Source organism: Cryptotermes secundus, unplaced genomic scaffold (genome assembly GCF_002891405.2).
Source record: "Cryptotermes secundus unplaced genomic scaffold, Csec_1.0 scaffold318, whole genome shotgun sequence".
Taxonomy (NCBI): domain Eukaryota; kingdom Metazoa; phylum Arthropoda; class Insecta; order Blattodea; family Kalotermitidae; genus Cryptotermes; species Cryptotermes secundus.
The window spans coordinates 3437818-3465368 of NW_019730108.1; the positions used below are offsets into that span (position 1 = coordinate 3437818).

Genomic DNA, 27551 nt, shown 5'->3' on the forward strand with positions numbered 1-27551 from the left:
ATGAGACAACCGATTTATGTGGCCGATACATAGCAAATTTCGTAGTTGGTAAGCTACATCCAGACGAACCCGGCAACCCTCTTCTTCTTGCTTGCAAAGCACTAGAGAAAACCAACCATAGCACAATAGCAAGATTTGTAAATGATTCTCTGCGACTACTATGGCCATCTGAAATTGAGAATAATTGTTGTAAGGTGCTTGTATTACTCGCAGATGGAGCTTCCTATATGTTGAAAGCAGCAAAGGCCTTACAAGTATTTTATCAAAATCTTATACACTTAACCTGTTTACCGCACGGATTACACCGTATTGCAGAAAAAATACGCGCACAGTTTCCAGCTGTTAGCGATTTAATTGCAAGTGGGAAAAAAACTGTTTCTGAAAGCACCAGCTCGTGTCCAGTTCTACAAAGATTGCCTACCTCAGGTTCCTCTACCATCTGAACCTGTCCTAACTAGGTGGGGGACATGGATATCCGCAGTTTCATTTTATCAGGATAATTTCAATCAAGTAAAAGAAGTGGTTACGAAACTTGAAGATGAGTATGCATGTGTCCGTGAAGCAAAAGTGGTGTTTGGAAGTGATACTGTTTATCAAGATGTGAATTTTATTCATACACATTTTTCTACAGTTTCAATAGCTATTCAGAGCTTAGAATCTTTTGGTGCGCTCCTTCACGACTCACTTCAACTCGTTCAAAAATCAACTTGTTCACTGATTTCCGCTCCAGGCGAAATTGGAGAGAAGATTAAATTCAAGTTAGAAAAGGTTTACAATATTATATTTAAGCATCCTGTTGCACTCCATATGATAAATGCACTTGGGACGGAATTTGTATCATTATATCATTTAGAAAAGGTGTTGAAATCGAACCCAGGACTAAAAAGGATTCAGTCAGTTATTCAGTACTTTAGTGGAATTGGGGTATCTTTGCCAGATGAATGTTCCGAACCTTCGGCCCCTGTGTATAAATACTGTCTAATCACGTCAGTTGATGTAGAAAGATCATTATCAGCCTATAAACTCATTTTGACGGACAACAGACGCAGTTTGTCTCCAGAAAACACTGAAAGACCTCTAGTTGCCTATTGTGAGGCGAGTCTGTATAAAGTGACCTGTTTCTTAAGTGCATATTGTTTTATTTTTGGTGCATATTTTCCCGCTTTTTAGCGCATATTTTAAGTGCTTTGGTTCATATTTTAAGTGTTTTTATCGCATAAAGATCCGGGCCCAAGTGATTTCTTTTCCGCTGTTTATTTAGTACTGAAAGAGATGGAAGAGAAAACATGGATCATAGCTTAGTAGCTAGTTTGCTGCTAGAAGAGGAAGAAAAATACGAGAAAATGTTACAAAAATGTTAAGTAGATCGATCAGAACGATGTGTACAAAAGTAGCTGCAGTGACTGGGAATGATGATGCCGGGAAATGAACCTACGCTGTTGACATAATGCTCATATTCGCTTGCACAATTAAATGGGATGACAATTTTTCGTAATCATCACTGCCAAATTTTTCATGCATATATCCATCTTGTCTTCGTTATGACGATTTGTTAGTGTTTTCAACAATTCCATTCTACATTTAAATATATCTTTCATAGCCTCCAAGCACAAGGTTCAGATATTTACTTTCTCATATATAGAAAGATTTTTGTCATCTGATATTTTAAATATGCGCTTCTTTTTATTGAACACAAACGTATGAAACTTTCCCAGATCGTTCTACGCCATCCGGAAAATGGTGTCAGCTAGCAACACCGAACTGACTAATAAGATGGTGTCGTATATTAGGGATCGAAACGGATTTGTTAGCCGAACCTTTAGTCTTTTAGTGATTCTCGTTGTGCTATGGAGAGGCAAGTCGTCGCTAGTTTTCTATTCGTGTTGAAACAGTGAGAGTCATTGTCTGTTGAACAGTTTGAGGAAGTAGATAATGTGCGCTAAACGTGCGAAAGAGTATAAACGTAGCTCATCTCTCCTGTAGAAGAAGTCGGCATAACAGGAAGCCTAAGTAAATGCCTGAGACGTTCAGGGTGACAGATTTGTATCTCAACCAGCACAGCATGGAACATCTCTCATGACATCAACAATTCCGTACTTCTCTTCTTTTCCGACACTTTTGAGTCCTGTTGCATGGGTATCCTATGTTATTTGAGGAAGGATTTTTGTGACTACCAAACTCATCGAACTTAAACCCTTGCGTTGTTTTCTGTGGATTTCCTTGAAATGCCGGAGTTTTCATAAATATCTGCACACAATTTCGGAACTGCTATCCAGTCACGGAATGAAGCTGTTCTACAGAGACACTAACCATGGTCATAAAAATTTTGTTATTCGTTTGCAAAAGTTCATGATCTCCGGGGAAGTAACATGAAATGGTTTAATGTAACACATGGTGTATGAAAGATATATACACTTGTGCTCACTAAAAAAGAAATTCTACATATTTTAAAGTGTCAAAACCTTAAAAAGAAACTTGATATATTAAAGTATATGAGAAAGTATTGTGATGGTGACAGAATTGATTTCGAGATTTTGATGAATTTACATTTTCTGATCCGTCTAAATGCAAAAAAAAAAAAAAGTGATATTGGTACGCTGTCTCTCTCTATGTCTTTATCTGGATGTACGCATGGTTGTGCGCCTCGCTGGCATCTGAACGGCCGAACGGATTTTATTCATATTCAGCATTCTCATGTCGGCATGTTGGTTTCTGGTTGAATCTGAATATCGCAGCTCCAATTATAGTTATCCTTGACAGGCGCCCTCAAGCATAAACTTGCGATTTTATCCAAAACAAATATGATAATTCTGATTTCATTTTAGTAGGGTCTGGAAACCGTCTAAGCAGAGCTGAGTAAGTGGCGTGTCCAGGAGAATAATGGTACATGCACTAGGGACCAAAACGGGAAATACCGAGTTTGTAGAAACTGGCATTGTATTACCGGTCAGACGTATTTAATCATTGTTAGGTATTCAGCAGCCAACAACGGTATTATCAAGCAGCAACAGATTCCTTTTCCAAGATAACGTAGTCAAGGTCAACCGTATACGATAATGTATGTTTAGTTAATTTACACCGATTTTATTTTGAGTATGGAACTACGGATAGAATTACAGGAGTTGTGACCTAGCTTGAAATTCATACAATAATCGAGCTTGTGATTCAAGTAACGACTGACCCATTGACTCGATTTTAGGGAGAGTTAAAGTAAAAAAAAAAGTAAAATTATCCCTATAACAGGCCGTGGAGGCCCATAGGGTTGTGAGATGTTGAGGTTCCCACATTTTCCAGACAATCGGCTCATAGATGCTGGCCACCCTTTACCCCCAAGAATATCCGTGGTACTGATGTCTGTTAGAGGCTGAATCGACCGCAGGGCCATTCTGCGGCTGGAAGGATTAGGTCAATTGAAGAAAATCCAACGACCTCATCGGGATTCAATCCCACGACCTTCCAGATTGTAGCATAGTGCCTCAACCAACTATGCTACCGCGTGCCCCCCTTTTAAGGAGAGTTAATATATATTAACATGATAGAGTTACATTTGAAAATATCTGGTATTTTGCTCTATAATATGAGAACTACATTAAACATTTATTTTACTTGTTAAAGTTTTATTGCCAAAATTATAGTTGAAATATCAGATAGCAACATATCACTGGTTTTAGGCTATCGCGGTGGTTAGTTGTTGGTGTTAATTCCTTTCTTGAGATGCCATGGGCAATGATGCCAACGTACCAGAAGTCGACTTCGACACTGATGATGGAGACAGCACGTCCCTCTGAAACTTCAGCATTATTGCCCACAAGCACCCGTGTAACAACCCTAGAACAGAATTAACTTCGACATATTAACACTCGAATTTTTCATTTTACATTTTCTAAGTATGACAGGCTCCCTGATCTGGCCATTTACAATGTCGCAGTGATGTAGCCAAACCAGTACCCATTTCTCCTGTCTTTATTTTGAAATAATTATCTTTCACTAGCTTCCACATTTCGTACAAATTTTCGAGAAAACAAAGACTTTTGTGAACATACAACTCAAAATATATTGTAGCGTGTACAGCCGTTGCTATGTAACAATATTAGGCGACTAAAGAGCGACGGTTTCAAGGCAACGAACACGTACGCAACAATAGAAGAACCGCATTTTCTTTGCGATTCATGCCGAGAAGTTATAAATAGGTCAGTTGGAGTTGAGTTCGAATATTTGCACTGTAGTCGTATGAGTCGTAGGAAGCAATGAAAAGGGAACCTAGTGCCTGGGGTTATAACTGTACCACCCTGGCCCTGGGAAATAGAAGTACTGGGTCCTAGATATCCAGGTTTGGGTGTCTCGAATCTGAGACAGTAACGGGACTTGGAGCCGAGAATTACTGCTCCAGCGAGGGCCAGCAGCAATTGTGTACAACAGACACATCCTCTCATCAGAGAAGATGTTACACTAGGAATATAACCGCAAGGGTTCAGTTGGAAAATAATACTGATCGTGAGTCTATTATGGTTTGGCTCCAAGATGAACTGATTGGCGGTAAACCGCCAGTCATAAAGTAACTCTGACTTCGACTCACAATGAGCTGAGTTGAGTTCTGCAAGGGAGGCTGAGAATACACAGCGGTATAGTTCACTTAAGGGTTCAGTTACCGAATATTCGCCGGGCAGTAACGACGTGAGCACAGAAACTGAAGGATCTCTAATCCTGAGGGCTGTTAACAAGCAACGACTAGTAAAGATACTCTAGGCTGGAGAAGACTTAGCGTGTAGTAATTCGTAAAATATGGAAATGAGTGATAAAGTTGTAAGTGCTAGTAGTTCCAAGTATTGTGTATAAGTGGTCAATAAATTCATTCACCAGTTCATACTCCGTCGAGAATTACTCACACTGGACCATATGAAATATTGGACCTTACTAATAGTTGTTACACTTGTAGACTAACTGTTATTAATTTGCTTATTTCAGACTTCTATCGCGAACAGAAATATTCAGGTCTCTTGAATTTGTCATCTGGATGTCATACAGTCATATAAGCATGATTGTTCAATGACAGCCCTGCTCCGAAAGTTAGTACCTTCATTCCTAGTACCACCAATTAATCACACTAAGAAGCAGAATGTAACAGAATTCTGGAATAAATGGACGTTTGCCCATCGCGTGTGAGTCATTGATGGGGCAACGCATAGGTGGATTTGAGTTTCCTGACGCCCTGAGGCATACTGATTTAGCCGCCCTAGAACATATAGAAAAAATAGGTGTAGGACAAAATGTGTGATATGGAGTGGGGAGAAAAGTGATTAGGGTAATGTACGTAATTGTAAGTACCTACCGGTTTGTCTGAACAAAAAAGAGTTACTTAAAAGCATAGAACTGAAAAATGTTAATTTTGATCACTACTGAAAACAAAAACGCACCTAAATTCAGGGTAAAAGTGATTTTGTCGGACAGTTGGATCTTTTGGTACATTTATATTTTTGACTTGCTGCCTCGCCACAAGAGGGCATCACTTTCTGTTTATTTTGTGTTGGAGAATGTGTCACACTTTAGTTCTGCAGTGAACACCTACTGATTAAAATATTTTCGATATTTGTCAATCAGACAAGAGTTCAACCAAGTCGTGTGCAATTATATTTACTGGTAATACTGCTTGTTACAATGTTGACATGATGGTAATTTTTATCCCATCCATGGTCCAAATATTCCAGGATGCTATAAAGTGGTTCTCTGATGTAATCTAACCAAGTGCGGTTATGGTATACAGAGAAATAATCAGTGTTAACAAATATAGAGCAGTAAATTTGGAGGGTATATCTGCTAGCCGGGGCTTGTTGGACAAGTAGTTTAGACGCTGTTGGACATCTCTTTTGGACCTGTCCAAAATATCTAAACTGAAATATATATATATATCTGTATTTCCGCAAGCAAAACTTCTTATCTTGACAGACAGGCTTCAGCTGGTTGAGAATATACGTAGTTTCTTAAGGTTTGGAACTATTAGTGCATATTCTTTCATTCCAGATACATGGGGTTTTCAGGTTAATTTAATGAAACCTTGAACTTAGAGAACGCGCCTAATATCTATCGCAATTTTCCTTAAGAGCAAGGGCAAACGAAGGAAACAAGCAACCGCAATGCAACCGCAATTTTCCAGAATTATAAGCCTGAGTTGAAGACATGTTACTGAATGTAGCAGTGCAAATTTAGGAAACTACAACACAACTCGTGGAGAGACTGAGAAACTCAACTTCCAGGCAACGGATTATGCCAGTCTTCTCACAATTGCGTTGCCGCGTGGTTTCCTAATGTCAGCTGTTCTATAAGGCGCTTCAATTACTCATTTGATACGAAAGGTTGACGAAGCTGCTAATTCTGTTTTGTGCAGTTACTTGAGCAAGAGCCTGATATATATATATACACAGACTATTGTAGGCAGGACAAAATAGATTTGGCTTGGAAAAGAATTCTCACGAGATGAAGGAGCCTGGATCCAGACTAAGTTCTTTCGAAACATTATAAGCGCCTCAGCTTAAACTGTTGCAGAAGAACGGACGCACCCAATGTTTTCTTTTCCTAACATTGTATTTAAGCATCCTGTTCATTAATATATCATTTATTTCAAATATATTTCCGTCTTAAATGCGACTTATTATACAGTCATTCTTCCTCCACATTACATGGTTCGGCTATATACGGCCATCCTCAGGTGTCTTCTCCGTGATTTTAGTCCGCAAGCGAACTATACCGACCGAGCGACCACCGGTTGTCGGCGAAGTTTAGTGCCAACTTTTGCAGATAGAGGGTATCTTGCTAAAATAGTTACACTATATGTCAGAATTTCCTATCGTGTGTGAACGCAATATATAATGATTAAAATAAATTGACCATAATTAAAACAAATTAATTAGCATCCCAATAGTTTCATTATGGTCGTCGTCCTGTCTTCTCACGCTGTCTCAGCTGGTCTCAACTACCACCATATTATGACAGGATCATTATTAATATCTTCCATTGCAGAAGGTAAGTGCATGAAATTAAAAAATATAATTATGCATTACGTCGGAAGAACATACCCATTTAACACACTGAGATATTGGGTTTTCGGACTTTATCCATCGTCCTGGTTTTTGATATAACTAAGAAAAACACGACGTTTCGGAAACTGGATCTGTTTCCGTCCTCAGGTGAAGGAAAACACCTATTCTGTTGGGTCCCTCAATCACTGGTCCAATGTTTTTCTTAGTTATCTTAAAACCAGGATGATGGATAAAGCCCGAAAACCGAATATCTCAGTGTGTTATACACCATCGTCAGAATCCTATAGTAAATACCCATTTAAGAAGTGAGCAACTACTCAAACATAATTTTCTTCAGTGTGCGCCTGCTAATCAGGAAACCAGTTGCTTACTTGAAATTGGTGATTTTTCTCGAAAATTGGCGTTGCATTGCAGTTGCCAGTTTCCTTGGTGTGTCTCGTCCTAAGGTTTCGCATGGCGGTTATTGCTTTATTGTTTCAGATGCCAAGATCTAGAATTAGGAATAATACTAGAAGAATGTGGTCTGAGGTAGCAATGGTTCATGCCATTGCGGAGTATAATTCTGGCAGAATGAAACTTGCCACTGCCGTGAAGGAGTGCGCTGTTCGACGAACTACTTCAGGCAGAGAAGCAGCAGAATACGGTGGACGACAACATAATCTAGTGGCATATAAGAGAAATTCCGCTTTGGGATTTGAAAATGAGAAGTTCAGGGAACACATCTTTAAATTACAACGTACTGGTCATGGGATGACTTTGGCGGAGTTCAGAAGAGCAGCTTTCAAATTCATAAAAAAAAATGGCGTTTACAGTAAATTTAGTGCTGAGAAATATATGGTAAAAGTGTAAATTAAAAGACAGCTGCACGTGGCAATGGGCAGCAGCAATTTGACGGAGATGAGAACAATTTCTGCAAAAAGTGCAGAGATAACTATTGTGACACAAATTACGAATATTCTTCGAATTACTCTCTGAAATATCACAAGTGTCAAGAGTCCTGCTACGATGATAAGCGGAAGAAGAAGCTTGTGAAACTCATGCCTACGTATTGACAAAATATCATTATGTAAGTCGACAAATATTACGAGAGTTCAATTGAATGCAATACAGCTCTGTTTATGATGAACTAGCTCTACGTTTATAACATTTTCAGTAGAAAATTATCTTCATTCATTATGTCCAACAAGCTCTATGCTAGAGTCCTTCGGACACTTAGAGTGGGACAGTTAAGTTCACAGTAACACTACTAGCGCCATCTATGGGGATGAACGGGAGAGCGTTAATTTGTATGATGTGCAAGTTTCATCTTGTTTGGTTGATGCATATGAGGATTACAGTTGTTTAGGTGAAGTCAGTTTTTCCGTTGTGTCAAAAGTTTCAAAACGGAACAAGATTAGCTAATAAAGTGCATACGGTGAAGAAGGTTTATCAGGAACAAATGTGTTTGAATGGCATAAAAGATTCAAAGAATGGCGAGAGTCGTTACAAGGCGATGAACAGAAAGGCCATCCTACAACTTCCAGAGAAGAATAATCGACGGACATTTGCCCTAAAATCGAACTTTGAATGTTCGGATGTTAGACGAAATGACAGGGGCCAATAGAGAGACAGCACATAAGATATTAGTCGAAAATTTCAAGAAGAAAGAGTCTGTGCTCATTTTCTTCCTCATTTATTAATGCCGGATCAAAAACATCAACGCGCTGCATCGTCTGTTTAAATTTTTTAAATGATTGATAACGATAGAAACGTTGAAAAAGGATTGGAACGGGTGATAAAATCTGGTGTTTCATGTAGGATCCAGAAACAGTATGTCAAAATGCAACTTTGTTGAGTCCAAATAAACCGAGAACTCAGAAAATGATAATGCAAAAATCGGATGTGAAAATAATGTTGACTTCATTTTTATGCTAAATATACATAATTCTTCATGAATTTGTTCCAGAAAAATAGCCTGTACACGGTAATTTTTTTAAAGAGGCGATTAAGAGATTGATCGCTCGAGTTCATCGCGTTAGGCCTGAGATTCAGGAAAGTGAGTTCTGGTATCTTCTGCACGTCAATGCACGGGCACTTTCTTTGGGGATCCTTTCCGAGATTTTGGCGAAACAAGGGATCCCCGCATTATCTCATCCAACCTACTTTCCTGATTTTGCATTAGCTGACTTTTTGATTTCTTAAATTAAAAGTTGCGATGAAAGGGACGAGGTTTCGGTAACAGTGGTTGATTCAAATTCTAAATTTGTTGAAATCAGCGGTGGGTCAATGGAAAAGACGGTAGCAATGGAATTCTCAGCAAGTCGAAAATAGGGAAATGTACGTTTTAGGCAGCTCTCTCCTATGGCTGTGTGACTTCTTGCTGAGATATAATTCTGGACTGCATCATCATGCGAGATAAAGCATTCCGTTTGCACATACACTAGAAATCAGCAAATGCGAATAAACAAAATTCTGTATTCAGCCACAGGCTGACTCATTCTCGCAGTGTTAAAGGAAATACGTACAGTTGAACTTCTGTGTCAGATTTTCAGAATCTTTTATACCAGAATATCTGTGATTCCTGATGCATGTGATAAAATAATCATTACTGCTTGCTGTTTACATAGTTTACCAAGAGATGTTTACTCGGAGAAGAACGAATATCCACATTATGTCTTCTTCCTTCTACTTTCTTCTTCTGTGTGCGCTACAGTCCATGATGAACCTTGGCATCTTTTAGATTGCTCGCCATTGGTTCCGATCCTGTGATTTTCATCTCACATCATCCATATCTTCTTCAACACAATCGAACCACCACATAGCAGATCTGCCTATTCCCTAAGTGCCCTCTGGTTTATGTATAATTAGCATACTGCAAGGGTTCTGCTCCTGCGTTCTGAAAACTTGTCCCAGCCATCAAAACCTCCCTATTTAGATCATTTTCACTATATCTGGTGAGTTATATTGTAAAGTGGATGGCCAGAGCGTTGCTAGGCAACGAACAGGTAAATACCCCACAAAAGGCAACAGTAGAAAAATCGCCGTTTCTAGGCACGACCTTGTTGAGGATCGTGGACTCCACGCTACGCGGTAACACGCGTTGCCAGCAGTGACGTAACATCTGCTATGGTAACAGGCCAGTAAACACTCTGCCCCTCCCCGCGGTGGCATAACAGCACTTCTCACTGTGACGCAACAAGGGAGACCGCTGTTACTACGTGGCAACCGGGAAAAATATAAGAGGCCGGCTGAACAGTATGTGAACTGTTTTGTGTGTGTGTGTTGTGAATCCAGACAAGCAGCCAGAGAGCAGTGGAAGAGAAGGACCCAGTGTGCAGTGGGAGCCAGTAGAAGCCAGACAGAAGGCAGTGGAAGCCAGCACGGAGAGTTCGACAGTTCTACAGTATACTGAGAGTTGTTAATATGAAAGGAGCGACTGTGAAACGACTTGTTCAACATTTTGTGTTATAGTTACGTTGAATTGTAGTTATGGCGTTGAGTAATAAAGTGACGTCACAAGAATACACTCCTTGAAGACTTGTTACACGACCGACCTGTAAATAACAATCAGTTGAGTGCGTTACAACAATAGGAGTCAAGAACGAAAGATATTTTCTATGTGGTCCTTGTGAAGCTTATATAACGAATATCTGTTATAGCTTAGACCCCCACCGTGACCCTGCAAGTTGTAGGAGGCGACGAAAAGGGAAGTCTCGAATGTGAAACAGTAAAGTATGGTCGTGAGTCTCAAGGGACTCAGACCCAAGAAATACTGCACTGGCAAGGGCCAGCAGCATGTACAGAAGACAGACCCGCCCTCTCATTAGAGAAGGCGTCCCAGAAGAACAAGACCATAACTATCAAACAGTAATAAATATCTGGTCATGAGCCCCAGGAGGGTGTTCGACACCAAGACTTACTGATTGACTGACCGTCAGTCGCAATGTGACTTTGACTTAAACTAGAACGAGAGACGATTGCAGACTTGTTATAAGTGAAGTGAATGAAGTGACAGTTCAGTTCAGCAGTTGTAGGCTGGAGGATTCGAGGATTCGTCAAGAAGACGTCATTCAAGGCAGTTCAGTAGTTGATGTGTTAACCTTGAGAGTGTTATACTTGTTCATGTGTGTCATATAGATATAGCATTCATGAAAGTGTAACAAAAATTATAGTTACGACGGGTGAAGTTATCCAATAAATCGAGATATCAAATCCGGAACCCATTATTTACTGTCGCTTTAGCAGGATACACATGAGAATACAATTTAAAGTGTTCATGGTTATACCTTGATCCCCACATACCATTTTCCTTAATTGGGCCATGCATTCTTCTTAATATCCTTCTTTCAAATATTCGGAGCATACTTTCATCTTTCCGTGTTAGGGTCCAGCTTTCACGTTCATAAGTAAGTATAGGCCTAACAAGAGTCTTATATAGAGCACATTTTGTCTGTCTCCCTAAATATCGAAAATGTAATTATATCTTTAGGCAATTACTAACTCGATTTACCATTATATATAATTCTCTGTTTTATTTCAATGGTGACATTATTATCTTCTGTTGGAGTAGATCCAAGTCATTTGAATCCCCTCACCCTTTCAGATTCCTCGTCATCCACTTTTAGCATTTTCGAATTAGATTGCCTTTTTGTTACTGCCATATATTTCGTTTAAGTCCCATTTCCTTCGTTGCTTTGCTGAGGTTTATAATAGCTTTTCCAGCACACTAAAATACTGCCGTCTACATAAGCCCCACCACCATGTAAATGTAGGGATGCAAGGGTACCTGTATACGACCCAAATGTAGAGGTACCAATAAATAGGAATCTATTCGAAAAGGAGGAGGTTGTGTTAATATTGAAGGTGTACTGAATAACTGAATTGTAACAATTGAATAACTGAGAGAAGTAGTTCCTCCACCTATTCAAAATGTGGGAATCGACAAGCAGATCACCATTCTCATCCTTCACGAAGTTACTGCTAAGTTGGTCACCCCTCTTAAAGTCATTTATTCCCTTGTACAGGTCTCTAATGTTCTTGTTCTTACTGTTTATTGCAAGCTCATCAATTTTGACTTTCAGGTATTCCCTTTATCTATTCCTGAAATGGCTGTTGGTTTCGCGACTTATATTTTTCAGATTATTCCCATTTATTTCACTTGGATTTTGTAACCACTGCAATTTGGCTTGTTTTCTTTGGTCTAGTAATTCTGAACATCCTTAATCGAACCATGGCTTTTGCTTCTTCAGTCCATAATAAACTATACTTTCTTTGGCAGAAATTTTGAAATTCTCTCTAATAGTTTCCCAAGCTTTATTGACATCCACCTCAGTGCCTAAGTTTTCCACAGCTGCGAACCTATTTGAGATTTCAACTCGATACTGCTCCTTACACTTTACCTTGTTTAATTCCTTGAGCATAAACCTCTCCATATGAATTCTGTGTTGTTTGCTTATTCATTCCCAGTCTTTCCTAACCTTTGCCACCACGAGTTAGTGGTCAGTGTCACAATCTGTTGCCCTGAATGATCGGACATCAGGTATACCTGAATGTCGTCTCCTATCTATCAAAATGTAGTCAATTTGATTTTGCATCTTTCCATTAGGAGATGCTCAAATAAATTTATGAATGTTGCGGTGGGGAACATTGTAATTTGATGGTAAGGTTTTTTGATGTTGCCAAGATAACTACTCTAAGAAGTACAATAGACCACTGTAGGTCTCGGTGCAAGGGCCGAGGAGGCCTACCCCTCATACATTCATAACTACTCTAACACCATTATTACTACTAATGTCATGCAAACTCTCATTCCCAATCGTTTGTTGGAAAATGCCTTCTCTGCATACTTTGGCGTTGAAATCTCCTAACAAAATTTTCATAGGGTATTTCGGGAATTTATCAAATACCTGTTCTTGTTCTTCGTAGAACCTGCCCTTTATATCATCAATTTAACTTTTCCTACTATACGTTATATCACACAACTGCGCTATATTGATATCCCATCTCCTGGTGTGAGAAACTCCTTTCATTCCATGAAGTAGAACATAATTCGAGTACCCGCTGTCAGAAGAGAACGCTGTTGCCCCACTGTTAAATCCCAGAATCAGTGCAACCAGGGATCACTGATAGATAATTTGTGACATGTTGCACAAGCCTGCGACATGGTGGGCTTCCACATTGAGGACTACTGCCTCAATTTCATCGACTGCTGCTCGCGGCGTCTGGGATGCAGGGTGGATCGCAACAACATGCTGGTGGAGCTGGCAGGTCGCACCGTCCATATCAAGGCACTGCCCATCGGAATTCCCTTCGATCGCTTTGTGCAGCTAGCCGAAAACACGCCACGGTTCCTCAAACTGGCAGAGTCTGAGAAGATCATCCTCGGCGTCGATAGACTGGATTACACAAAAGGCAAGTCCAAGCAATTAGTTTCCGTCACTTAGCAACAGATAATTTTTATTAAAAAGTAGTTCTGTATCCGAATGGAAAACCAGTGTTGATCGACACGTAGTACGTATACCTATGCAGGATACGTAAAGTCCACATACGTAGTAAAAAATCACCTTTTACTAGTATCAAAATTGATTAAAATTAAATGTTACCACTCTTTTAAAAGAAGTAGGGATATTTACATCGTTTCATTCGTAATGAAATCAGTTTTACATAAGTCTATTGTTATAAGTTTTCAGGAGCATATTTTAGTTCAGAGGTTCCCAAAGTGTGGGGCGCGCCTCCCTGGGGGGGGGGGGCGAGCGGTTTTCTGGAAGGGGTGTTCTTGTTTGTAGGAAAAACTATTTTAAAAGAAATATGGACCAAGTTTTTTAAAATCCTTGTCTTGGTTAAGGTAGTTTAGTTGTCATGTAATACTATAGAATTTAAATTTGTAGAGCATTGGTGGTTTTACGAAGTAAACGATAATATAAGTCAGCGTACTGCTAAGGACTCAGCTTGTGGCTCTGTGAGGAGTCCTAGCAAATTTACCATTAAACCACCTCAAACCACCGTTGTTATAAAGTACGAGAAAACTACTCAACTCTCAAGGTGGCCATTTCCACCCCTCACTTTTCTCCATCCTCTAGGGTCGGAAAGCTGAGTCCCGAGCAATGCAACTGTCGTTACAGACCTAGTGAAGCTATCGTTGCTGGTGTAAGTTAGTGACTAAAGACATTTATATTGCAGATGTTCTTCAGAGATAGGCTTCGTTGACGTAGTAGCATTTCTATGATATAGTACGTAGAATACGATGCGTTAACATGTAAATATGTTAGTTCCTTAGTGTACACAAGCAGAACATACATCCCGCAATGTTTACCACGTGTAATCGTTACAGTCCAGAGTTGAGTACTAATAAGTGGTGTGTTCAGAAATGTAGAAAATGCACAGATTTTTAAAGGGTATAAAAATAAAAGCAGACGACGAACCAACAGGAAATAGTAGTCGGGGTTGTAACGAAATCAAAATCCGTAACTATGACGAATCGTATTTGTTGTAGGTTTCACGAGTGCTATAGTTAACAGTCAAGAACGACTTCGTTGTGTTTTGTGTCTCAGTATGTTAGCAGCTGGCAGTATGAAGCCAAATGAACTGAAGTGGCACTTTGAAACGAAACATTCAGAAATGAAAAACAAGCCCGAAAAATACTTCCTTAGAAAACGTTTGAAATTCGCATCGAGCAAAAGTTTCCTTAACACTATTACTCCACCATTCAAAGCCCTCTTAGCATCTAATCATGTGTCATACAGAGTAGCACAAGACAAGAAGTTGCACACGGTCGCTTAAAATGTGATACACCCTGTTGCGACATATATGGTGCAAACAATGTTCGGTGAAGTATGTGTTAAAAGAAAACTCCATGATTTTAGTCCGCAAGCGAACTACACCGACCGAGCGACCGCCGCTTTTCGGCGAAGTTTAATGCCAAATTTCCGGATACAGAGTGCCACGTGGTCAACGCAACGAATCCCCACGGCCGTTAATATCGGTTTTCTACACTGGAGCCGCTATTTCTTTGAAACAGCTCCACAATTATCATCACGAGGCTGGTTCCAGACCCAATAATTCTCAGAAAAAATCTGGTAAAGGGTGTGTCCAGGTTCTGTTAGGACTGTGTTAATTAAAAATACAAGATGTGAATTATTTTCAAAATTTCACTCTTTTTATTGAAAATAGTATCCTTCTGAATCAATACATAGATGGAATCGAATGAAAAGTTTTCGAAAAAGCCACTGTACTCCTTTTGTGGAATCGCATTTAAAAGTGCCGTACAATTGCTCTGGATGTCCTGGATGGTGTCGTGACGGTATCCTTTCATCTTCAACTTAACATTTGGGAACAACCAGAAATTTGCTGGAGCCAAATCTGGCGAATGCGGAGGATGATCAAGGACTGTGATCCCTTTTCTGGCCAAAAAATCACGAACGTTCTTCGATTTGTGGGGTGGGGCACTGTCGTGGAGGAGCGACCAGGAACCTTGCTCTCGATATTCAGGTCGAATTCGAAGAATTCTCGCCCACAAACGATTATAGTAATCAGAATTCACTGTTTGACCTTCTGACAGAAATTCCTTGTGAACAATTCCTTTGGAATCGAAGAAAACGGTTAGCAGTGTCTTTACTCGACTCTTTTGCATGCCACTTTCTTTGGTCTCGGTTTCTTTGGGCTCAATCACGCTGCACGCCGCTTTGTGAGAGGTTCATATTGAAAACACCAAGTATCGTCACCAGTAACAATCGATTTTTTAAATTTTGTATCACTTTGGGCCGACCGTAACATGTCTTCGCAGTGTTCCATTCTGGCATGTTTTTCATCGCCTGACAGCGCGTGCGGTACAAACCGTGCACAGACCTTCCGTTTGCCCAAATCCTCGGACAAAATTTGATACACAGTACTTTTTGGTATTCCCAAAAGCTTCACGATGAGTCTTGCAGAAACACATCTGTCTGTTGCAAGGATTTCGGTCACTTTTTTCACATTTTCTTCAGTGCAACTTGTTTTCGGCTTTGATGCACGTGGAGCGTCTTAAACATCCTCTCTGCCGTCACGAAATATAGCATACGGTCGAAAAATGTTAGAGAGACTCATACAATCACTACTGTACACACTTTTTCTCATTTCATACGCTTCTCCGGCTGTTTTGCCTAACTTCAAACAAAATTTGATGTTGGCTCTCTGTTCAACCGCCATTTTCCGACGAGCGTCAGAACAGTACTGTTACATTCAGGGTCAGAACACGTGATGCTGCAATGCTTGTGCTTTGAAATTATAGTCAGCCACAGCTGAAACTTCAAGAATCTTAACGCCACAACTCGCCAACAGATGACATTGCAGAGCAAAAAAAAAAAAAACTCCTAACGGATCCTGGACACACCGTGTATGTGCTCAACAGGTTCGTAATATAACACCGTCTTTCAAAGGAATGCTGATCTATCAGAAGACGTAGAACAGCTTATTGAGAAGTTGACAAACACTTTTCTTTTCAATATACATTGAGAAAGAAACTGTTTCTAGTGGTATTGGTCTCTTGATAATTTACGTCAATGTTTTGAAGGCACAGCAATTAATGAAGACATGTTTTTCTGCACACCTATAAAAAGAAGATTTACAGCAAAAGAACTCTTCAAAATTGTAGATGATTTCATGAAAGAAAAATCATAAAATGATTAGACTGTGTTGGAGTATGCACCTATCCAGCTAGCGTAATGGCGGGAAATAGAGACTGACTGAAGGCCTTAACTAAATCATCAGCACTGAAGGCTATGTGAACACACTGAATGATACATCGTGAATCACTGGCTACGAAGGAATTATGCGCAGAACTGTGTGAAGTGATGGATGCAGTGATCGAAACTGTACATAACGGCTCGTCCACTGAAAAGCAGACTTTCTGTAGAATAATGCGAGGAAATGCGGACACAGTATCAGTCACCAGTGTTTAACTGTAATTCCGTTGGCTGTCGAGAGGCACGGGGACAGGCCACCTCGGCGACTCCCTCCAGACAGGTACCGGAACAATACGAGCTGTGACAAACACCGTGACAGCTTCGTCCAGTTTAGGGTAAACATGTTTGTCAAGTGTACCTTCACGGTCATGTACTGCAGAAATGCAGAGGGGATTCAGAACTCCTGTCTGGTATTCTGGAGATCTCGAATTCAAATCTTGGCCCGGAGACCGGCTAACCTCATTTTCCTGGTTCTCCTCAGCCCCTCCGTGCAGATGCTTTTCAAGCTGCGGATCGCAACCCATCAGTGGGTCGTGGGGTGTAATTCATTAGGTCGCGGTTTGCCAAGTAATGTGCTGTAAAATAAATTTCCCCGTATAAACGTCAGTGAAGTGTTCAAAATTATTGTTTTTTTTTTTTAATTTTATAACTCAATAAAGGAATTAGAAATACAAACGTAAACTCTACGTAATTCCTAATTGAATCGTCCTGTTGTGGCACGTTCTTACCATTTAAGGCGTATTTCCGTCGAATACAATGATTGAAAGTGACATTATTCCAAAATGACAAAACAAAGGCACACCTTGATGTTTTTATAATAACTATTCCAATATATGCATAAACTACAACATGCTACAACTACGAAACTGAATTATCAGATATGTTCTGAACATATAATTCAGGTACATATTTTGTATATTATTGCAAGTGACATTGAAGATGAGTTTACTATTGTAATTTCGAATAATATCACTTTTATCGGAGTGTGTCTCCAATAAAATATGACATCGTAACTGACAACTTAAACTCCACATGTGTGACCTCGGCTTTTGGGAATCGGCCGCGTAGAATGTCAAAGGTTTTCCTGGAATTCTGCAAAATTTTAGTTGCCATCTTCCAAAAAATGAAGCCATACAATTATCGCCAGTCGCAGAAACCTAAGAACTAAAATCAAACTCTATATATTTGACACTATTTCTCTTCGGTTCTGTTCAGTTCTCTTTTCATTTCTGTCAATTCCATGGAATGTGGTAGTTATACAGAGCTTTTCTCAATGAACCAAGTTGCCTGACTCTCTTACCGTCCTATTGTCAGCAGGAAGTTGTAACAGTTATTCTCGAAGAACCATATCGACTTTCTTACCATCGGCTTGTTAGCCGGAACCATAATTCCCGAGAAAAAGGAGTCTATATCGGCCGCTAATATCCCGCGCATTATAAACGCGGCCACGCAATTTCATAAAGTAAAAAAAAGAAAAGAAAAAAAGGTTCAGAATAACTCATCCTCACAGGTGCTCAAAACATCTTCATTCTGCCCCTAAACAAACTTCAAGCCTCTTGCAGAGACCGTCTGACACTTGTTTAACTTCCATTGACAAATGCAACAATTTAACAGACGTGCTTAAGTTAATCCAGTACATGGGTATTATTTTAAAGCCCTTTGTTTTTAGGTTTCCCCACATAAAAAAAATCACGGATATTAGATTATTTGTTATTTTTCTAAAACGTGCATAATTATATCGTGACGTGATTACAAAGTCCATTGCAAGGCAACGGATAATTTAAAAAGTGGGCGTACTGCTCGGCAAGGAATGTACAATCAGCAATAGAAGAACTGTTGGAAGCAGTGTTCTCTACAAGGTCCATGCCGAGGCTATATAATCAGGCCAGAGAGGCAGTTGACAGCCAACGGTCGCGACATCCAAAAAGGTGAAGCTTGACATGGAAAATATAATCTGTCTATATATTTTTTAGATCCCAGCGAAAATGTATTCCTTACAGCGGGTTGTGATGTAAGGAGTATGAAAAGCAATGGTCTAGGCCAGTGGTTCCCAAACTGTGGGGCGCGACCCCCAGGGGGGGGGGCGAAGGGCTTGAAAGGGGGGCGCAGTATACTTTCCTACAGATAAAAATTAAAACTGCCCTAAATCAATTAGAAAAGTAACAAAAAATAAAAATACATATAGAAACACTTTTGATGAGTACAGGTTTTAATTATCATGAATTTCAAAATAACTAATAATTAGTCTCTTAACCGGAAATTATAAAACGCGTATTCCAGAGACAGCGTTGATAGTTCGGCAGCAGCCGCATCCTCTGAAATCCTCTGAAGTCTAGACTTTTTAAAATGCTGTGTGAGGAAATGGGTGCCGAACACACTGCTCTGTTGTTTTTTAGTGATGCTCGATGGCTTTCAAGAAGCAAGGTATTAAAGAGAATGTTTAAGCTCAGGCATGAGGTGTCCTGTTTTTTAAATGGGGGAAATCACTCACTGGCAGACAGTTTCATCAACAAGGATTTTTTTTATTGAAAATGGCTTACCTCACAGATATATTTGAGAAACTTCACTTCAAGGGAATGAGGCAACTGTACTTTCTTGGAATGACAATGTGAAGGCATTCATGAGAAAATTAGAGCTCTGGAGAAACACTGATAATCCAGTGCTTCCGATGGACATAAAAAGCTGCCTACTTGATCATCTCATAATGTTGAAAGTTCATTTCGAAAAATACTTCTGCAATGATTTTGATGAATTTAATTGGATTAAAAATCCATTCAAAAATGCTCCTGGGGCATCATCTCTGAATGTAAATGAGCAAGAACAACTCATCCATCTCACTAGTGATACTTCCTTAAAAAGTAAATTTATGGAATTGTCTTTGTTGGAGTTCTGGATACATATTGGCACGGAATTCCAAACTTTGAGCCAAAAAGCATTGAAAATCCTGATTCCTTTCGCAGCAACTTACTTATGCAAAACAGGATTTCTGCTTTGGCAGCTATAAAGTCAAAGTATTGTTCAAGGCTAAATATTGCTAAAGAAGTTAGAGTGGCCATTTCTGATATTATGCCACGTTTTGATAAACTTTGTTCTCAAAAGCAGGCCCATCCATCACACTGAACTTTGACATTAAAATATTTGATTTTCTTTGCAGAAAAAATTAAATACTTGTTAGTTAAATATCGTTTCATTTCAATACATATTTTGGTTAATTGCAAGTGTTAAAACTAATTTTGTATTGTAGGCCTAGTATTGTGATACTTTAATTTTGAGTAAGAAAACTGCTAAATAGTATGTAGAAAAACACAAAATAAACTGAATGAAACGTCAAACATACCATGACTTCTATTTTGATAAAAAAAAAAAAAAAGAACAGGCTGGGGGCCTGAGAGTATTTTTCTCTTTTCAGGGGGGGCTCAGAGGTAAAAAGTTTGAGAACCACTGATCTAGGCTATTGATAGCATCCCTGAATCAACTATAGAGCATTATAGATGGTACACTAAAAATCCTATTATTGCCAATGCTAATCAACAGCATAGAAACAATATTGCATGTTACAGTGAAGCACTTTCCTTGTATTTCTTTAAATGTGCACAGTATGTTTGAATCCAAGTCATAATGGTTTATAAGAGTGGCCAAATCTTATCTCAAGCCATTTTGGTGAGTTATGCTGCAGTTTTATGCAGAATACTAATAACACCGAAATTAATACAAGAAATATCACAAAGTTTATTTCTTGCAACTGTTCATTTGCACCATGTGCAGATGGACAATTGCAAGAAATACACTTTGTAAAAGACTCCAGAGAAATGTATTCAATTACAATCAAGAACTTTTATAATCACATTTCAAAACAAAATCCATCAGGTACTTTTGTCATGAAACATGCTCACTGACAGATGGTCAGACAAACCATGCTCACTACATGTTTGTTGCAAAGACTATCATGCCATATTTCTTGTTTTCTTTCTGTGTAGGTTTAGTTCACAGGATTCTGGCATTTGAACGCCTGCTGGAGAAATATCCGGAGCACGTGGAGAAAGTGACGCTGTTGCAGATCTCTGTCCCCTCACGCACAGATGTTCGAGAATACCGTCAACTCAAAGAGGAGATGGACCAACTTGTGGGACGCATCAATGGCCGCTTCTCTATGCCCAACTGGTCTCCTATTCGTTATATCTACGGTGGAGTAACCCAGGAACAGTTGGCTGCTTTCTATCGTGACTCTGCCGTAGCCTTGGTCACGCCACTCAGAGATGGAATGAACTTGGTGGCAAAAGAATATGTAGCATGCCAAATCAAGGAGCCTGGAGTTCTCATACTGTCACCATTTGCTGGTGCTGGTGGCATGATGCATGAAGCTCTTGTGGTGAACCCCTATGAGATTGACAAGGCTGCTGACACAATTCACAGAGCCCTTCACATGCCACTGGATGAACGAGAGGTGCGCATGAAACAACTGAGACACCGAGAACAGCAGATGGATGTCAATTACTGGATGAATTCATTCCTTGCCAGTATGGGTGCTGTTAATAATTCAGACGAAGCTGATCCTCTGTCAACTAAGATGACACCACTGACTCTTGATGATTTTGATCAATACTTGAACAACCACGTGGACACAATTTGCAAACTGAGCCTCATTCTGGATTATGATGGGACTCTGGCACCTCTAACCTCACACCCAGACTTGGCAATTATGCCAGAAGAAACAAAGCGTGTTCTGGAGCGTTTATCTAACATGCCAGATGTAAACATTGCCATAATTTCAGGTCGAAACCTAGAAAATGTGAAGAAGATGGTGGGACTGGATCAACTCACATATGCAGGGAGTCATGGAATTGAAATACTTCACCCTGATGGAACCAAATTTGTTCATCCAGTACCATTTGAATATGCTGAGAAACTTCGAGAACTGGTACACGATCTGGAGAAGGAAGTGGGTCATAGTGGAGCCTGGGTAGAACACAAAGGTGTACTTCTCACTTTCCATTATCGGGAGACTCCACCACAGCAGAGGGATGAAATTGTGAGAAGAGCTTGCAACATTTTCCAAAAAGCTGGATTCGAACCTCATGAAGCACATATGGCAATCGAAGCCAAGCCTCCAGTCAAATGGGACCAAGGTCGGGCATGCATCCATATTCTACGTACCATGTATGGGGCAGACTGGTCTGAGAGAGTGAGGATTGTCTATGCTGGCAATGAGGCTGCCATGCAGGCCTTGTCTGGCATTGCCTGTACATTCAGAGTGGACTCATCACCAACAGTGAGAACAGGGGCCAACTTTCGACTTGAGGGACCAGATGCTGTACTTACAATGTTAAAATGGGTGGAGAAACAGATGAACAAAAGGTCACCTCGCCTCACACGTTCCCCTCGGCTCAGCAGGTCACCAAAACATCAAAGAAAGCAGAACATGCTTGACTATAGTTTAAGTTTCGAAGATGAAGAAGACATAGGCGGTAACACTTCTTCAACATTTTTGACTAATGGAAGACAGAAACGTTATAACTCAAATTGCCGCAGCTCAAATTAATAGCTTCAGCTAAAAAAAACAGTTGTACTGCAAAATGGTAGTTATGTCAAGGTCAGTTTTAATCAACTGAATATGTTTGGCCAGATGCAGTTCAACTACATAAGGTCTAGTCTGGTACATGAGCTAATTTTGACTATAAAGTATGCACAAAAAATTATCATTGCATAATCAGTATGTTAAAAACAAAAAAAGGTGTGAGCATTGGAGTACAATTTGTCCCATTCCAGTGCCTGTACTCATTACTCTACACTGGTGTTTCCGAAAATGAACACCTGTAATGTATTATTCTGAAGCAAATTAAATTAATTTAAAAAATAAATAGTATATGCTGCCAGTATTCAGCTTTAAAATAAATGTGAGTACAGTGAAACACATTATAACATAATTCCAGGGGATCTGCCCATTTTTCTGTTTCAGACAAATGGTAATTAAAGTGTCCTATTAAGAGACAAAAAATATTTCATCATACATCTCCCATGTATATATGTTTTGTGATGCAAGAAATACAAGCTACGAGTATATTGTACATTACATTGTTATTTAACAGTCTACAATCTCAACTTTCTTTTCTTTCTCCAGTAATCTGCATCTGTCTTGCTGATAGCTGGGTTAAATGAAATGGACAGAAAACTGAACATTAACAACATACTATTTTCGGTTAAATTCATATTTTCCTTTTTTGTTTAAGGTTCAGCTGTTTCCATTTATTACAGGCAAAATTTTATTGGCCTCCAGACTACATTTTTGAGACGAGCCACTTTCTGACAAATACAGGATTCTATTTAATCCAAATTCCATATTAGACATGTACAATCTGAGATTCTATTGGCAGTAAATATTAAGGATACAAAATGAGGTCTGAGGTTCCCACAGTACTGAATATTAAGATTACAGTCTTCTGGGATGTGATGCTATGTACAAGATGCTATCAGAAAGTTCTCAGATAAGGTGAAAAACGAAATGCTGGCTTAATTTAATTTTGGCTGCCATCTCCTTCAAAATAGTTTCCTTGGGAATGTATACAGTGATCCAATCGTTTTCTCCAAGCTTCAAAGCACCATGGAAGTCAGTTTCCTTAATGCTCTCGAGTACTGTATGTGATTCCTTTGGATGTCAGATACTGTTTCAAAACGTCATCCCTTCAGGTTCATTTTCAATTTGGGAGACAAAGCGAAATCAAAGGAGCTAAGTCTGGCAAGTAGAATTTGATCACTACCTGGCGATTTATACCGTTTCAATTTTGCAATAGCATTTTCAACCTCAAAAAGGGCTAGGATCAGGTATTAACGGCTCAGCTGTATCGATTTCTGTCTGCCTAACATGACTGACCCTATGTACATTCAATAACTGAGAGAAGTGGTTCCTCCACCTATTAAAAATATTGTGGGAATCTGCAAGCAGATCACCATTCTCATCCTTCACAAAGTTACTGCTAGGCTGGTAACCCCGTTTAAAGTCATTTATTCCTCTATACAGGTCTCTAATATTCTTGTTCTTACTGTTCATTGAAAGCTCATCAATTTTGTCTTTCAGATATTCCCTCTTTTTGTTCCTGAAATGCCTGCTGGTTTCACGTCTTATATTGTTTAGATTATCACCTTTTAACTCATTTGGATCCTGTAACCACTGCAATTTGGCCTGCTTTCTTTGATCTAATAATTTTGTGCATCCTTCATCGAACCATGGCTTATGCTTCTTCGGTTCATAATAACCTAGACTCTCTTTGGCAGACATTTCTATATTCTCTCTAATAGTTTCCCAAGTTTTATTGACATCCACCTCAGTGTCCAAGTTTTCCAAAGCCGCAAACCTATTTGAGATTTTAACACGATACTGCTCTTTTACCTCTACCTCATTTAATTTCTTGAGATTGAACCTCTCCATATGAACTCTGTGTGTTGTTTGTTTGCTCACTGACAGTCTTTCCCTAACCTTTGCCACCACCAAGTAGTGGTCAGTATCACAATTTGCTGCCCTGAATGATGAGACATCAAGTATACTTGAGTGCCGTCTCCTGTCTATAATATTTATGGTCTATTTGATTGTGTATCTTCCCATCAGGAGATGTCCAAGTAAATTTATGGATGTTATGATGTGGGAACATTGTACTTTTGACAGTAAGATTTTTTGATGTGGCAAAGTTTACTACTCTAACTCCATTATCGTTATTAATTTCACGCAAACTCTCATTCCCGATTGTTGGTTTGAAAATGTCTTCCCTCCCTACTTTGGCATTGAAATCTTCTAACAAAATTTTCATAGGGTACATCGGGAATTTATCAAATACATGTTCTAGTTCTTCATAGAATGTATCCTTTATGTCATCAATTTTATCTTCTGTTGGGGCATGAACGTTCATAACAATGATATCACACCAGCGACCTTTTAGTATTATATATGATATCCTCTCACTAATGAATTCTACCCTCTTAACTGTTGATATGATTCTCTTATGTACGAAAAAACCTGTACCTAATTCATGATTTTCATTCCCCTTTCCATAGAAAAATGTATAGGCTCCTGCTGGTGCGATGCCACCTCCATCCCATCTGACCTCCTGTACTCCCGCTAAATCTAACTTATATTTTAAGATTTCTTCTGCCACTGCCCTAAGCGAACCTGCCCTATACAAACTTCGTACATTCCAAGTGCCAAATCTCATATTCCATTTCATTAGCTTAGGTCGTTTATCCAAGGAATCAGTCCAGGTCTGAGGCTTTGTGTTCATTTTCGTAACATACTTATTTTTTACGGTGAGGAGTTGTTAGCCCCACGCCCAACCCCCAAGCTGAAGGGCCACCCCTTGTCGGCTGTCCATGACTGCTTATTCAATATATTCACAGCTTCCCTCCAAAACTGGAGTTCATCTCCTCCATCCGGAACCTGAGGACGCGCCATGCCATGGTGACAGGGACCCACCTAACATGGAAAGCTTTTTCAACATATATCAAAAATGTTATTAACATTCCTATCAATTTCTTCTTCCCTGGCACAGACTTAACAGAGAACACCCATCAATACTGTGAAATTTACTCTCTACTCTTGCCATTATATATACAGTGCCTGGGGCTGTTAAAGCTGCATGCAAGTATTAGAGAATAATCCTGAATATAGTTCAAATCCTCATTCTCAATCATTTGTTATTACTCACCCACTAATGGAGCTGAGCTCTTCTTGAGAAGCTGCCAATTGTTCAGCTATTCAAAAACTTCCCAGCATTTAATGGAATCCAAAGCTTCATTACCATGTTCACAAGAGACCTCCACTGGTTCCTATCCTGAGCCAGATCAATCCAGTCAATCCCATCCCATCCTCTCTCTCTAACATCCATTTTAATGCTGTCCACCCATCTGCATCTTGGTATTCCTAGCAGTCTCTTTCCTTCTGGCTTTCCCAACAATATCCTATATGCATTCGTCTTCTACCCCATTCATGCCACATGACATGCCCATCTCATCCTCCTTGACTTGATCGTTCTAATTATACTTGGCAAAAAGTAAAGTTATAAAGCTCTTCATTATGTAGCTTTCTCCAACTTCTTCTCTCTTCAATCCAAATATTCTCCTCAGCACCCTGCTCTCAAACACCCTTCAGTGAAATCCAAATATTCTCCTCAGCACCCTCTTTTCAAACACCCTCAGTTTATGTTCCTCCCTTAATGTCAGAGACCAAGTTTCACAGCCGTACTGAACCACAGGCAAAATTATAATTTTATGTATTCTAATTGCTATGTTTTTAGACACCAGACACGATGATAAAAGGTACTGGAATCAATGGTATCAAGCATTACCTTAATTCAATCTCCCCTTAATTTTATCCTGAATCAGGTTTAGATTTTAACTTTATTCATTCTGGTCCATCACACTAGTGAATTAATTATAGAATAACTGATAACACCATCCATTATGATTTAATTTGTGGATATTTATCCCGTTTACATGTTTTGGTCAGCTGTGACCATCTTAAGAAGGCATGAGATCAACATGTTTATGAACTACTATTACAAAGTTTGTAATACATGCTTATGTTTTTATCTAAAAAGTTATTTATAATTATTTGGATTAAAATCTTAGTAATGTCTAATATTTAAGATATTGAACAGATATGGTTTGTGTCCATGTGCCTCTTCTGTTAAAATGGAAAGTTAGGGTATTATTTGGAGTCTTCAGAGTTCCATGAAATGATGCCCCTTCTTTCATCTTGTTTAGGTCCTGTATTGCTGTGATGTCTAGTTGTTTCCTTTTCTCTGTGCCCCAAAACACAGCAAAAAGGAAACAACTGGACATCACAATGATACATAACCTTAACAAGCTAAAAAAGGGGGCATATACATTTTATTTCACTTAGGTCGTTTGGCCAGGGAATCTGTCCATGCCTGAGGCTTCTTCTGGTCTTTCATAATGAGCTTATTTTTTACAGTGAGTTATCATCCTTATGTCCAACCTCCAAGCTGGCTGTCATTGACTGTTTATTTAATACATTCCCAGCTACCCTCCATATCTGCAGGTCTCCTCCATCTGCAGTCTGAGGACACACCATGCCGTGGTGACAAGGGACCTGCCTAACATGGCATCTCTTATTACTAGTGTACTTTAATTACACACACACACACACACAACTTCATACAAAATTTTATCCAATATTCTTCTCTCAAGGTTAGGTCCAAATACAGATGAAATTATTAGGAATCACCAGTGTGGGTTCCAAAGTAACAGATCAACAACAGATCAGATATTTTGCATTTGTCAGATATTGGAGAAAAAATGGGAGGACAATGAGGCAGTGCATCAGCTATTCATAGACTTTAAGAAAGCCTATGGATTCAGTGAAAAGGGAAGTATTGTACAATATTCTGATAGAGTTTGGGATACCCATTAAACTGGCAAGGCTGATTCAAACGTGTTTAAATGAAAGGTATAGTAAAGTCCATATCGGTAAACATTTGTCTGATAAATTTCCTATCCAGAATGGTCTAAACCAAGGAGATGCTTTATCTGCACTCCTTTCCAACTTTGCTTTAGAATATGTCATTAGGAAGGTCCAGGAAAAACAGGTGGAACTGAAATTAAAGGGGACACATCAGCTGTTGGTGTATGCCAATAATGTGAATCTACTGGGAGATGATATATATATATATATATATCATAAAGAAAAACACACAAACTTTAATTGATGCAAGTAAGAAGGTTGGTCTAGAAGTAAACACAGAGAAATCTAAGTATATGTTGCTGTCTCATCACCAAAATGCAGGGCAAAATCAGAACATAAAGATAGAAAACA

The 27551-nt window shown here is 39.3% G+C and overlaps 1 protein-coding gene across 4 annotated transcripts in view; it reads left to right on the forward strand.

Annotated features, from left to right (window-relative positions):
- LOC111866064 (alpha,alpha-trehalose-phosphate synthase [UDP-forming]) overlaps nucleotides 1-22797 on the forward strand; it is a 60878-nt gene extending 38081 nt beyond the window's left edge. For 3 of the 4 annotated variants that reach the window (XM_023854606.2, XM_023854608.2, XM_023854607.2), the window contains exons 7-8: nucleotides 13167-13424; nucleotides 20710-22797. In XM_023854606.2, the coding sequence (XP_023710374.1) occupies nucleotides 13167-13424; nucleotides 20710-22271 (1820 nt within the window). In that variant the 3' untranslated portion in view covers nucleotides 22272-22797. The remainder of the gene's footprint in view (nucleotides 1-13166; nucleotides 13425-20709) is intronic. The other variant, XM_023854609.2, reaches the window with a different exon arrangement.
- The last annotated feature ends 4754 nt before the right edge of the window (nucleotides 22798-27551 follow it).